General features: G+C 42.4%; 1 protein-coding gene across 2 annotated transcripts; it reads right to left on the bottom strand.

Annotated features, from left to right (window-relative positions):
• Positions 1-361: 361 nt before the first annotated feature.
• Positions 362-14,516, bottom strand: LOC143318253 (saccharopine dehydrogenase-like oxidoreductase). Of its 2 annotated transcripts, none has more exons than XM_076726369.1 (12): positions 14,214-14,516; positions 7,451-7,563; positions 5,962-6,042; positions 5,218-5,347; positions 4,986-5,035; positions 4,755-4,885; positions 3,822-3,939; positions 3,193-3,312; positions 2,968-3,024; positions 2,740-2,851; positions 1,687-1,768; positions 362-1,484 (listed from the first exon to the last, which is right to left on the bottom strand). In XM_076726369.1, exons 1-12 carry the CDS (start codon positions 14,410-14,412, stop codon positions 1,394-1,396), a joined length of 1,284 nt encoding a protein of 427 aa, XP_076582484.1. In that variant the 5' UTR covers positions 14,413-14,516; the 3' UTR covers positions 362-1,393. The 2 variants fall into 2 exon arrangements, with proteins under 2 accessions (XP_076582484.1, XP_076582493.1); XM_076726378.1 differs by lacking the exon at positions 14,214-14,516 and adding an exon at positions 8,790-9,050.
• Between the last annotated feature and the right edge of the window lie 60 nt (positions 14,517-14,576).

A 14,576-nucleotide genomic window follows, 5' to 3' on the forward strand; every position in this document is an offset into this window, starting at 1 on the left:
TGTATAAACAGAAAAATTTGCAAGAGGTGTGGACACTCAGATTTCACAAAGCTCAAAATGCCATTCATTGCTTATTTGCCATTTTTCTAACTTTATAACTAACCTCTATTATTTATACTAGAAAAATGACATCAGTGTGTTTTATATTGTGCCACTAACATGTCTGTTTTTAGAAGAAAAGTTTTTAGAAAATATAAAACAAGACACTTCCTGTGCAAATGAAGCTAAAGCTCTTAGATTTTCTTGCAACTACAGGTTGTGTAGTGGATCACAACTAACCTTGTGAATTAAAATAAGTGGTTAATTTTCACAATATGCCGTTGTGACTGTAAAACTCTGTGAAAAAGACACAAGACGCATTTCCATTAGCAGAGCTGGATTTATTTATGAGGCCCATACAAAGCACAACACCCCCTCCAAAAAAACCCCAAGGCATGGCTCATCACATGCACATAATGCTCAAAAAGAAACAGATTTACAAAGAAAACCCTCACTTTTCACACACGCCAAGAGGATCCGTTCAGTTTCATACAGGAGCTCATGCCGTTTTGTGCACAAAACAACTTTAAGCATTTCCCGACAAGGCTCAAAAGCAACCGTTGGGTTTGGCGAATTGTTGCAACGTTCAGCGACAAAAAGCAAAGACTCAAGAAAAAAGAAGGATTTAGTGATAGTTCAACCATTAAACTGGCAAAAACAAAGAAATCAGGAGTTTTAGTTGACAGGCCTGGCCAGGAAAGACAAGCATGTACGTGCACACACACGCACGCAGCAGGTTTATTCCACTCAACCAGAACAACGCACGGACATCTACCATGTTAGTGCCACTTCACGTGTAATGTCTTTGTGCATTTTTGGCTACTGCATATTACAAGGACAACACTAATAAAGGCTGTAGAAGTTGACTTTCCTACACTGTTACAGCTGGCGGTATTTTCAAGTCCTTTTTCTTTTTCTCTTACAACGGTCAACAATCCAATATAAACGCAAATAACATGATTTTCTTTAATGCCTGTTCCACAATATGAACTGAACCGAATTCTGGCCAAAATTCTTCTTACATTAGCAACAATCATGTTAGTGGACAGTCATGTTAAACACACTTTTCCTGTCCTTGGCTTGAAAACGCTGCCGCAGATGTAATTTTTGTATTGCAAGCAGAGGGTAAACAGTACACTGGAGTCAAAGGGAGACTTTTTTGATCGAAAGAAAAGGATTAATGCCAAAAGTACAAAAGAGGCGTTAGAACTTAATCTGAACATGGACTCCATATTTAGTCAAGGCTCTTGCAATTAGGTTCTCTTCTGAAGTTGGAAACTTCTCAGTTGTTATTATGCATATTTAGTAAGTGCTGAGAAAAACCTGGAGAAATGACATCCAAGAAGGGGCCAAACTAGACGACAGAGAAGTGAATGCCGTGTTTGTTGAGGCGATCGATCAGTGTGGTTTTGGCAAAGGCGGCTGCTGGAGTATATACTCCACCCCTGGAGAAAAAGGACAAAAATCCGAATTCAATTCAAACCAAAATTCATTTCATACCCACGTCTCAGGATCAAATGACATTTGTGGAATTTATGAATGTTAAACCACTATACCGTACAAATAGAAATCATTCTTCTGGTTTGTGTATTCACAGACATGAAACATCTTAAATTATGATTAAAAAAACACAGCATGACTACTCACATCTTGGGCATGTCTGTGGACTCGTTGAGGATTGTTAGAGCAACCTGTACCATGGCAATGGGCGTGGCCACATATGCACACTCTGAAAAATAACAGAGACGCAACAGACGCATCAAGGGAGGAGCTGAACAGGCCTGACTGGCTACCTGGGCTCATCTGCCTCAGTACCCAGCCTAGACAAAACAATTCAGCATTTAACACAAGGAACAAAGTTTTTGGTCCCCTTACTCCACAGCTATGTTTTATGCACGCTGCTGTTATGGGAATTGTCTTAAAATGCTCATGTGCTTACGTATATGTATGAAGTAGTGGAGAAGTATTAGGCTTCTCTCTGTGTAAAAGTATCCAATTTGCAAATCAACTGGATGGTACAGAAAAGAGTCTTATGAGAAACAGCACTATGGAGCGACTGGAGTGGTCTGACCTTGCTGATAAACAGGCGCCTGTTTGTAATAAAGAGTGATTTCCAATTATTCAAGTACAAGCTGCAATGTAACTGAACTCTCTTTAGTCTCATATGCACCTTCTCTGGATGTACATGGAAGTTCATTTGCAAGTAAAAACAATCCTTTGGAATGAGAGACAAAGACAGATATTGTGCCTGAGTATTTTATTGCTATTCACCTCTCCCTAAAAAGACAGATTAACAGATTCCATTTGCCACAACACTGCTAAACTTGAATTACCGCCTTGCGGTTGTCTGCCTCCGCCAACCAGTCAACTTCTAGTTTATATCCATGTCTGTCCAGACTCAGTAATATGTGTCGTGAAGACTTTGAAGGAAACTGATAAAAGTGGGGAAATGGAAGTTCTCACTACATTGACATGTGTGATTCCAGTGAATAATTTGCAGTGAGAAACGTGCTGTCCTCACTCAGAGGCTCTTTTAGACATTCCCTCAAGGCGTTCCAGAGACATTGCATTGATGAGAAAGGGATGGACGGACAACTACTCTCCTAAAGCCACTACTTTAGGAAGGCATCTTTGTTTTCACTTTTTGTTAAATCAAAGACAAAACTGACTATTATACTAGGATTTTTAATTTCCAGTTACCTGGTCCCCGAACCAGTGTGCGGATCTTGGCGTTCGGTTTTCCCTTGGACGGGTCCTGTCCCTCTGTGTAGCCCTCTCCATAGAAGGCAAACTGGAAGGATGCAGCCTCCATCTAATACACACATGGGCAAACACAAAGCCAATATAAAAAAGGAGCAGCTTCTCATTTTCCTTTTCTTTTATTTCTGAAAGAAAACCCAGATATATTTTCTGTTGTCAGCACTTCACCTGCTCTCTACTTGGTCCATCCTTGGAGAAGAGTCCAAAGGAGAAGAACTCTGGGTACTGAGAAGGTGGGTACAAACAACAGACCGACATAAGCAGCAGAACATTTCCCAGCACGCAGTATGTGTACTTTGACCTCTCTGTTTCAATAATAGGCAGAATATTCAATTACAGTCAGTTGTGACATGTAAATTGCATGATGTCAAGTGTCTTGCATGCTGTGTTTACCTTGATGAGCAGGTTGCGTCCAAAACTGAACTTGGCTAAGAAAAAGAACATCATGCCGGCAATCAACAGCTTGATAACGTTCCAGAGACCTCCTACTCCTGCATACGCTCCATACTGAACCTAAAGGTAACAATAACAGATTATTTAACACTCTGCAAACACAGCACAGGCAGTAATACACATCTTAACCTGAAAACAAGGCTGCTGAGGCGTGTTCCTGTACATCATGAGGACTCTTAAAGACTCTTACTGTCAACAGTGAAAGTAATAAGGACGTATGATCAGAAAACAAAGTCACAGACACTGTCTGTCCAACAGATATGAAACAACACTTTGTAATGAAAGCAGTGTGCAGTTATTTTTCATGGTTTGTCACAATTTCCAGTCCTTCCACACAAACATCTTAAAAAAATCTTGACTAACGTAGCCAAGATCAAAATCAGCTTTGCCCAAGAAACCTTCAATCATAAGATCATATCTGAGACAGACGAGGGTCTCCATGATCATTCTTGACAAGAAAACTCACTAAGAATACATTTTCAGGTGAATAAGAGGAAAAATCACACAAGGAAAAGTGTGAGTAAAGACAGGATGTGAAGAAAGAACGGCAAACTAAATTAAAGACTGACTGGGGTGGCCTTCTGTTCCTCCATCAGGAAGCGCTGACTTCTCTTCACAACGGCGGCATCAGAGCCCATGAAAGGCACTGAATACTGCTGGATCTCATTGCTGAAGAACAAGGCTCCCCTATAAATGCACACACACACACACACACAAAGAAACAAATGCTGAGAAAACACATTTTCAATGACGCGAAAACAGGTGGGGCAAACTGTAGTGTGTGCTTTAGTGTGTACTCAAGGATTGTGGGATTTTACCAAGAGTAAACCCACTGTGATGTCACCCTTTGGCTTGTGGACTGTGATTTATGGCATTGTGGCCGTCGGTAAGTTTGGCGTGATCATATTTGGACAAGAGGGAGGAGATAGGGAGGATACGCTTTGCTCTTCCTCTATTCTGATTGGATCTGACTGAGGACCCAAGGACACGCCACGGTAGTGACTTGTCAATCACAAGGTTGCCATACGCTGAAGCAAAACCCTGCTTTATCATCTATTTTACTGTAAATGGGACCATAATTTACAAAATAAAAATCATGCTGTATTGAAGAAGATGACTGAGACATAGACTCGTTAAGAAAATGTTTACTGAGGTAATAACTCAAGAGAAGTAGGGTCGTTTCCTCATAAGCTTATGTAGATGTTTGTCTTTCAACTGTCTCTTTAACAAGTGCATTTAAGAGATCTTAAGAAAACATTTCTTATTGCTATTGGGTTTTTTCCCTCAGGACAGTGTTTCTGTGCTGCTGTGGTTTTAAGAAAGACTTGAACAATTGTGAGCTTATCCTTTAAAGACAGGATACTCTGAAGTTTAAGAGTAAACATACTGTATGATACTGATTTACTGAGTCTGACAAACTGGCTCTGTGAGTGCTATCGAGGAAAAGTAAAGAATATGATTCATTTTGAAAAAAAGCTAAAAGGGATTACTCCTCTATATACCTGCGTTTAAGCTTTGGGCCGACAGTAGGGAGAGGTTTGTAATTAAATTTCCTCCTGAGAGTCTGGAGCGTGTGTTGGTCTGATAAACCGTAGACTGCCGACTGCCAGGTGCCATCATGGAGACATCCACCCTGATGGAGGAAGACAGAGAGAGACACACGTAAAAAGGGAGAAAATATGGAGGAAAAAGGGACATGAATGAATGGACTGATAGGTAATATAGCTACTTACCTCAGATCCTGCACCAAGAGTCAAGAAGCTCTCCACTGCTGTCAGCGTACCTGTGGATGAAAACACACACATCATGATTTAACAGAGGCTAATATGACACTGAATAATTCATTAACAGCAACAGAAGGAGCGTGAATGTACCACTGCATATCAGCATCAGAGGAGGCGTTAATTCTTAATGCTTCTGTGTGTTTGTGTGTATAAATACGTGTGCAGGTCAGTGTGTGCATACCCTTGAACTGGTCCCTGGTGAAGAGGACTCCCAGGTCTGCAGGTATGGAGTCAAATCCACAGCTCCCTATGATGTACACACCTTTGTCAGCTGCCTGGCTGTGGTAGTTTAACTGAATGCCTTCAAGAAACTTGATACAGCCAGACAGAAACACACACGCACACGTACACGCACATGCACACGCACACACACTTTATCAACAATGAGCATAAACCATAAAACACACATAAACCTAATGTCAGGTTATCAAGGTACAGAGTTTGTTTCAGTGAGTCATGCTGCATTACACACACCGGGATCTGACTGTGAGAGAAAACTGCTGTCAATAAGCCAAGAGAGACCATTTTGTCTAACAGGCCGCACCACAAAAGTCAGCACGACTCCCATTTAATCCAAACACAAACAACAGCAAAGCCAAATGCCAAGACATCTGGACGACAACATCCATGCAATGTCCCCTGACAACATGCAGGAGGAGAAAGATGATTACAATTCTTACTTAGCAATTTCATTAAAGTCAGAGATATTATGCAAAATGAATAGTGTAGAGAGGCAAACTGTGTTAGCGTTTCTTAAATTCAGTTATTGATTTCAAAAGAATCTATTGTTCTTGGTGTAAGATTTAGGTCACACCAAAAGGATGAGGAAAAATCCAGTACTGCCCTTTAATGCTCTGACATAATGAATATGCTGATTAATAGCACACACTATGATAAAGAAATGCAGCAGTGGGTGCAGACATACCTGAGGCTCTCCACTGATGTCAATATGGTGGGCTCCATTCTCCACAGAGGCTTTGACCACTGGCTCGCCAAAGAACCTGTACTATACACACAAACACACACACAAATTATTTAATGCACTCTTTCAGTTTTTCCTCCTTTCTCTCCTAATTCCCCAACAACTATAGTTCTCACCCCATCCCAACCTCTGATATCAATGGTCACATGCCCCCCCAACATAGATCCGATCTTGATTTGCACAGGCCCCCCCAGTGTTGTTACTGCAGCAACAAGACACGATCCCTCACTGGTTTCCACGCAGAAACACTGCTCAAGTGTTTGATGATGCACACTGCAGCTGCACAATTCAGCTCTCAAGGTGAATCTTGTGAAACTCGATCATTGTGCTGCGTCGTGTGTCGTGTTTTATAGATACATATTCAATATTACATGTAAAGCTTGGTTTAGGCTTCTGCGTCGCGGCGACGCCGTACCTACGCCGTCGACGCAGACCCCTACGCGGACCCTACGCCGTAGCCTGACGCGCACCTCCAAAAAATCCTGACTACGCGTCGCGTCGACGCGTAGTGACGTGAACGTCGAGGACTGTGATTGGTCCGTTCAGAACGTAATTTTCGGTTCAGTCGCAGCCCTATGGTCGCAGCACAACAACACCGCCATTTTCAAAGTTTCTGTGGTGAGAGCTACAAGAAAAACTGGACCAAGCTGAAGAAAGAATTATCAAGGAGGTACGCAAGTACGACCACCTCTACAACTCCTCTTCGGGGCAGCAAGAGCCCCCCGAAATCATACAAAGACACAGCCGCACCCCCCTAGCGGCTTGGCGGTGAATTGCGGAGCAACGCGTTCCCTCGACGCAGAACTACGAATGCTCAGTGACGGCGTAGGGTGTACGCCGTAGGTACGGCGTCGCCGCGACGCCGAAGCCTAAACCAAGCTTTAGTCACATACTTCTTTGCGGTTGGCTTTCTGTTTGTGGTCTTTAAAACAAATCTTCATTTAGTTGATTGTCAGTAAACTCAAGTTGTACTACACAGAGCAACTTTCAAAACAATCCTCAAAAGACGAGTGGTTTAACAGGCCAGACTACTAACCAAGCTGGCAAAGTGTTACTGTGTGCAGCAGTAGTGGTAACTGCAGTGCAAGAACCTGAATAATGCAAAGCGTGCAAAGCAGTGGTGGAAACCTACTTTCCATTCTGACTTAAACACAATAACACTTATTGTGTGCTGTAAGTCAGCAGCCTTCATTGTGTAAATGAAGGCTGCTCTGTGTGTGCGTGAAGAGAGAAAGCAAACAGAGAAAGAGAGAGGCAGAGAAGAGATAGCCGGAGTTAAGTTGACCTACACTGATGCCAAAGGGAGAAACCAAAATTCCAATGTTGTGAGAGGATGTGAGGAAAAATGAGTTTGTGTCATGTGAGAGTAAGTTCTGTGTGTTACAGAAAAATGAACAGAAGAGCACACATTTCTATGCAATCGTCTACTTACAGGCCCCACACAGTTGAGAACAATCACTGCCTGTTTGCACATGGCTGCCAGGGAGTCTGGTGATCCTACATCTGCCACGATTATGTCCACCTCTGTCCTCAGCTCAGGCTTACCTGCACACACACGCACACACAGTAAGCATAGGTGTTATAGTATATTTTGAACCAAGTGTTTTTGATACAGTTTTCAGAGATCAGTCTTCCTAGCTCAAAAAAAAAAATCATGTTTTGCAGGTGTATATGAATATATAACTACTGTATACCTGTGTGCAAATGCATATATTGTAAATGACAGAGGAGGAGGAGGAACACAACACAAGACATGCAGAGTGACCCAAAACTTACAAAAACTATACAAGCTGATTTTAAATGTGCCACTGTAACTGTTTGGGGCCTGTGGGAGAAGGGACATATTTCTGTTTAAACAGACAGAATTCAGTTTCAGTGTTCGCTGAATGACTGAAGCAACAAACATGTGTGCTGTCATGGATGCTCATCACACAGTGAGCAGGTATGTTCCACCAGCCGTTGTACACTGCCTAAAGAGAGAGCCGAAGAGGAGGGGGCAACAGAATAACTACTGAATCCTCTGGACACTCAACTTTACTGTCATGACAGCAGGATAGCTCCTTGGTCTTAATCTAGTGATGGATGTAATGTTTTATGTTTGGAGTGTTGCACAGATACAAATGGTCAATCTATGAAATTACCAACATGGATAATATACACAGTACATATTTGTTAGAGTTATTAAGGTGAATCATATTTCCATTTATCTTAAAGCTGCAATGGTTAGTCAGTCTATTCATCAATCAGCAGAAAATTAACTGAAAAGTGTTTTCATAATTGATCAAAAATCTGAGTTGTTTATCTAGCAGAAGGCAACAAGTTTGCTGGATACAGTTTCTCAAAAGGCTAAATTAAATTGTAATAGTTAAATCAATAAATTGATCAAAAAAAAATATTATGGATAATGGAAGTAATAATTAGTTGCATCCCTCATTTCTGTCTTTGGAGTAATTATCACTGTTAAAACAAAACTGATCGTGACAAAATATGCTGACTGAAAGTTCGACTGATTACTCATTTACAGTAAGTTATCAAGTAGAAATATCAAGCATTCCCGTCTCTCAGTTTCAGCAAGTAATTCCGAGTCAGTGATAACGTTGAGCAATTTTGCCATTTCCCTTTGCCTAAGAAACGCAAAGTTTAATTCATGAAAAAACATGCAGCTCATCAGCTACAACAGACTTGCATTTGGCACTATTTCAGCTGAACTCATTGTTGCAGAAACAATCTGCTTCAGCAGGAACAACTAATGGGATCGTTCCGATACATACAGAGAACTCTGGCGGCCTGCTCCAGAACTTTTTCTAGCTTCTGCTTGCTCCTGCCTGCCACGGCCCACTTCAGGCTCCCTTGCGGACACTTGGATACAGTCCGGGCCACTTCCTCCACCAAATGCTGCCCCGTGAACCCAGAGGCTCCAAAGATAACCAGGTGGTACGGCCTGCTTGAGGTTGTTTCTACACGCACCATGGTGACAGCGAACAGACTGGAGGAGCTGAATGCCACGACTTCACCTCTCAGACTGACACATAGGGGAGAGCAGGACTGCGTGCTCTTTTGACAGCACTGCCTTGCCCACTTCCATGGCAAATAGCCAACAACCATCACTGTTGGTTGCTGATCATGATGACATATACTGACTTGTAGTTTGATTGATTAATCATTTACAGTGTCAAGTAGAAATATCAACCCTTCCCTGCTCTCAGTTTCAGCAAGTCATCCCAAGTCAGTAATAACGCTGAGTTTCTAAGTGCTTTATGAAGTCAAGTGAACTTGCTTGAGGCTCTAGAAGACATTTTGCTTCTCATCCAAGAGGCTCTCTCAGTTGTTGAGGTCACATGTGAGTTGTTGACCCACCTGGCCATAACATGAGTTGTTAGGGTCACGAGTCATGGTGGTCCAGAAGCTCCGAAGACAACCAGGTGGTACGGCCTGCTTGAGGTTGTTTCAACACGCACCATGGTAACAGTGAACAGACTGGAGGAGCTGAATGGCACACCTTCACCTCTCAGACCGACTGACGGGAGAGCAGGTCTGCGGGCTCTTTTGACAGCGCTGCCTTGCCCACTTCTACGGCAAATAGCCTACAACCATCACTGTTCAAACAAAGCTGATCATGATGAAATATACCGACTTATAGTTTGATTAATGAATCATTTGCAGTGCCAAGTAGAAATATCAACCCTTCCCTGCTCTCAATTTCAGCAAGTCACCCTGAGTCAGTATTAACGAGTTTCCAAGTACTTTACAAAGACAACTGGATTTGCTTGAGGTTTCTCAGACCAAATGACAGGGGAGAGCAGGACTGTGTGCATGTTTGACAGCACTGCTTTGTCTATTTCTGTAGCAACTTAACAGCAGTGGTAGTTTTTAGGTACCTAAACAATTGAACGCAAGTGTGTTGTGCTGTCATGGATGCTCATTGCACAGTGAGCAGGTATGTTGCACCAGCTGTTGTGCACAAAGAGCCGAAGATGAGGGGGCAACAGAATAACTATTGAATCCCCTGGACACTCACATTACTGTCATGACAGCAGGATAGCTCCTTGGTCTTAATCTAGCGATGGACAGAATTTTTCATGTTTAAAGTCATGTTGCACAGATACAAATGGTCAATCTACGAAATTACCAACATGCATAATATATTCAGTAAATATTTGTTACAGTAATTACAGTGAATTACATTTCTATTTATTTTCAAGATGAAAGATTTGTCAATCTATTCATCAATCACCAGAAAATTATTTGTTAAGTATTTTCATAATTGATCAATTACTTAAGTCAGGGCTACTGGTCAATTCTCTGTTCTACTGTTGCTGCTCGGCTGCCTTTGACACGGTTAACCACCAAATCCTCCTCTCCACACTCGCTGAGCTCTGCTTTTCAGGATTTGCCCTCCGCTGGTTTGAGTCCTACTTCTCAGGAAGATCCTTTGCAGTATCTTGGAGGGGAGAAGTGTCTAAATCCCACTGCTTGTCCACAGGGGTACCTCAAGGGTCCGTGCTTGGACCCCTTCTCTTTTCAATATGCACCACTGCACTTGGTGCAATCATCTGCTCACATGGGTTCTCGTACCATTCATATGCTGACGATACCCAACTCCTCCTTTCGTTCCCACCAGATGACCCCACTGTCTCAGTAATTCCTTACTGGCAGGGCTCCCAGCAGGCTCGTTAAAACCTTTGCAGATGATCCAGAATGCAGTGGCTCGCCTGGTCTTTAACCAGCCCAAACGAGCACGTCACTCCGCTGTTCATATCCCTCCACTGGCTCCCAGTTGCTGCCCGCATCAAGTAAAGTCCTTGATGCTTTCCTACAAAATTGCCACCAAAACCACTCCGGCCTACCTGAACTCCCTCATTCAGGTTTATTCTCCCTCCAACTCACTACGCTCTGCCAAGGAATGGCGCCTGGTGTTGCCACCTCCAAAAGGCCCTAAATTTCTAGCTAGACTCTTTTCTTCCGTGGTTCCCCGGTGGTGGAACGAGTTACCAAACTCCATTCGTTCTGCAGAGTACCTCTGGATGTTTAGAAAAACACTAAAGACCAAGCTCTTTACTGAACACCTTCTTTCCTAAAAAAAAAAAACAAATAAACAAAAAAAACCTCTCTGTTGACTCGATGCATTATTTTGTAGCACTGTCTCGTAGCACCTATGTCCAGTTGGACCAGAATGTTGCATTAGGGCACTTACTCTTATTGTTCTCTCCTATCTAGAACCTTACTTGTGATGTATGAAAGTTTCATATATACGTTGCTTGGGATAAAGGCGTCTGCCAAATGACAAATTGTTGTTGTAATTGTAATTAAGTTGTTTATCTGGCAGAAGGTAACAAGTTTGCTGGATACAGTTTTTCAAAAGGGAAAATTTCAATAGATAAATCAATAAATTGATCAAAAAATATTATGGATAATGAAAGTAATAATTAGTTGCATCCCTCATTTCTGTCTTTGCAGTAATTATCATTGCTAAAACAATGCTGATCACGACAAAATATGTTGACTGAAAGTTCGACTGATTAATCATTTACAGTGTCAAGTAGAAATATCAACCCTTCCCTGCTCTCAGTTTCAGCAAGTCACCCAGAGTCAGTGATAACACAGTTTCTAAGTGCTTTATGAAGTCAACTGAACTTGCTTGAGGCTCTAGAAGACATTTTGCTTCTCATCCAAGAGGGTCACGAGTCATGGTGACCTCAATGATGCCCAAGATGGGAATGATCCTACAAGAGGATAAATGCCTGCGACCCCTCAATCAGTTAGAACTGAAGAAGCCTCTTGGATGAGAGGTGAAATATCCTCTACAACCTCAAGCAAGTCCAGTTGCCTTCATAAAACACTTAGAAGTACTATGACCTGGATGATTGAGGATCTTCACAGACAAACGTTGAGCCATTTCCCTTTGCCTAAGAAACACAAAGTTGAATTCATGGAAAAACGTGCAGCTCATCAGCTACAACACACTTGCGTTCGACATTACTTCTACTGAACTCATTATTTGAGAAGCTACCCCTGTTGCAGGACTGTCACTTCTAGAAACAATCTGCTTCAGTATGAGTAATGAATGGGATCGTTCCGATACATACAGAGAACTCTGGCAGCCTGCTCCAGAACTTTTTCTAGCTTCAGCTTGCTCCTGCCTGCCACGGCCCACTTCAGGCTCCCTTGCGGACCCTTGGATACAGCCTGAGCCACTTCCTCGACCAAATACTGTCCCGTGAACCCAGAAGCTCCGAAGATAACCAGGTGGTACGGCCTGCTTGAGGTTGTTTCTACATGCACCATGGTGACAGCGAACAGACTGGAGGAGATGAATGGCACAACTTCACTTCTCAGACCGACTGACGGGAGAGCAGGTCTGCGGGCTCTTTTGACAGCGCTGCCTTGCCCACTTCTATGGCAAATAGCCAACAACCATCACTGTTCAAACAAAGCTGATCATGATGAAATATACTGACTAAAAGCTTGACATTTACACTGTCAAGTAAAAATATCAACCCTTCCCTGCTCTCAGTTTCAGCAAGTCACCCTGAGTCAGTATTAACGAGTTACCAAGTGCCTTACAAAGACAACTGGATTTGCTTGAGGTTTTACAGACTGAATGACAGGGGAGAGCAGGACTGTGTGCATGTTTGACAGCACTGCTTTGTCTACTTCTGCAGCAACTTAACAGCAGTGGTAGTTTTTAGGTACCTAAACAATTGAACGCAAGTGTGTTGTGCTGTCATGGATGCTCATTGCACAGTGAGCAGGTATGTTGCACCAGCTGTTGTGCACAAAGAGCCGAAGAGGAGGGGGCAACAGAATAACTATTGAATCCTCTGGACACTCAACTTTACTGTCATGACAGCAGGATAGCTCCTTGGTCTTAATCTCGTGATGGATGTAATGTTTCATGTTTGGAGTGTTGCACAGATACAAATGGTCAATCTATGAAATTACAAACATGCATAATATATTCAGTACATATATGTTAGAGTTATTAAGGTGAATTATATTTCTATTTATCTCAGAGCTGAAATGGTTAATCAGTCTATTCGTCAGTCAGCAGAAAATTAACCACAAAGTGTTTTCATAATTGATCAATCATTTAAGTTGTTTATCTAGCAGAAGGTGACAAGTTTGCTGGATACAGTTTCTCAAAAGGGAAAATTTCAATAGATAAATCAATAAATTGATCAAAAAAAATATTATGGATAATGAAAGTAAAAATTAGTTGCATCTCTCATTTCTGTCTTTGGAGTAATTATCACTGCTAAAACAAAACTGATCATGACAAAATATGCTGACCTAAAGTTCAACTAACTAATCATTTACAGGGTCAAGTAGAAATATCAACCCTTCCCTGCTCTCAGTTTCAGCAAGTCATCCCGAGTCAGTGATAATGCTGAGTGTCCAAGTGCTTTATGAAGTCAACTGAACTTGCTTGAGGTTCTAGAAGACATTTTGCTTCTCATCCAAGAGGCTTCCTCAGTTGTTGAGGTCACATGTGAGTTGTTAACCCACCTGGCCATAACGTGAGTCGTTAGGGTCACGAGTCATGGTGACCTCAATGATCCCCAAGATGGGAATGATCCTGCAAGAGGATAAATGCCTGAGACCCCTCAGTCAGTTAGAACTGAAGAAGCCTCTTGGATGAGAGGTGAAATATCCTCTACAACCTCAAGCAAGTCCAGTTGCCTTCATAAAGCACTTAGAAGTACTATGACCTGGATGAATGAGGATCTTCACAGACAAACGTTGAGCCATTTCCCTTTGCCTAAGAAACACAACGTTGAATTCAAGGAAAAACGTGCAGCTCATCAGCTACAACAGACTTGCATTTGACATTACTTCTGCTGAACTCATTATTTGAGAAGCTAGCCCTGTTGAAGGACTGTCACTTCTAGACACTATCAGCTATTTTCACAATATGCTGACTTAAAGTTCGACTGATTAATCATTAACAGCAAGTTATCAAGTAGAAATATCAACCCTTCCCTGCTCCGTTTCAGCAAGTCATTCCGAGTCAGTGATAACGTTGAGCAATTTCGCCATTTCCCTTTGCCTAAGAAACGCAACGTTTAATTCATGGAAAAAACATGCAGCTCATCAGCTACAACAGACTTGCATTTGACACTATTTCAGCTGAACTCATTGTTTGAGAAACAATCTGCTTCAGCAGGAACAACTAATGGGATTATTCAGATACATACTGAGAACTCTGGCGGCCTGCTCCAGAACTTTTTCTAGCTTCTGCTTGCTCCTGCCGGCCACGGCCCACTTCAGGCTCCCTTTCGGACCCTCGGACAGAGTCCGGGCCACTTCTTCCACCACAAATTGTCCCGTGAACCCAGAGGCTCCAAAGATAACCAGGTGGTACGGCCTGCTTGAGGTTGTTTCAACATGCGCCATAGTGACAACGAACAGACTGGGGGAGCTGACTACCACACCTTCACCTCTCAGACCGACTGACAGGGGAGAGCAGTACTGTGCGCTCTGTTGACAGCACTGTCTTGTCTACTTCCGTAGCAACATTATGCTAACATATTGACAACAGTGGTAGTTTTTAGCTACAT

This window comes from Chaetodon auriga, chromosome 1 (assembly GCF_051107435.1).
Source record: "Chaetodon auriga isolate fChaAug3 chromosome 1, fChaAug3.hap1, whole genome shotgun sequence".
NCBI lineage: Eukaryota > Metazoa > Chordata > Actinopteri > Chaetodontiformes > Chaetodontidae > Chaetodon > Chaetodon auriga.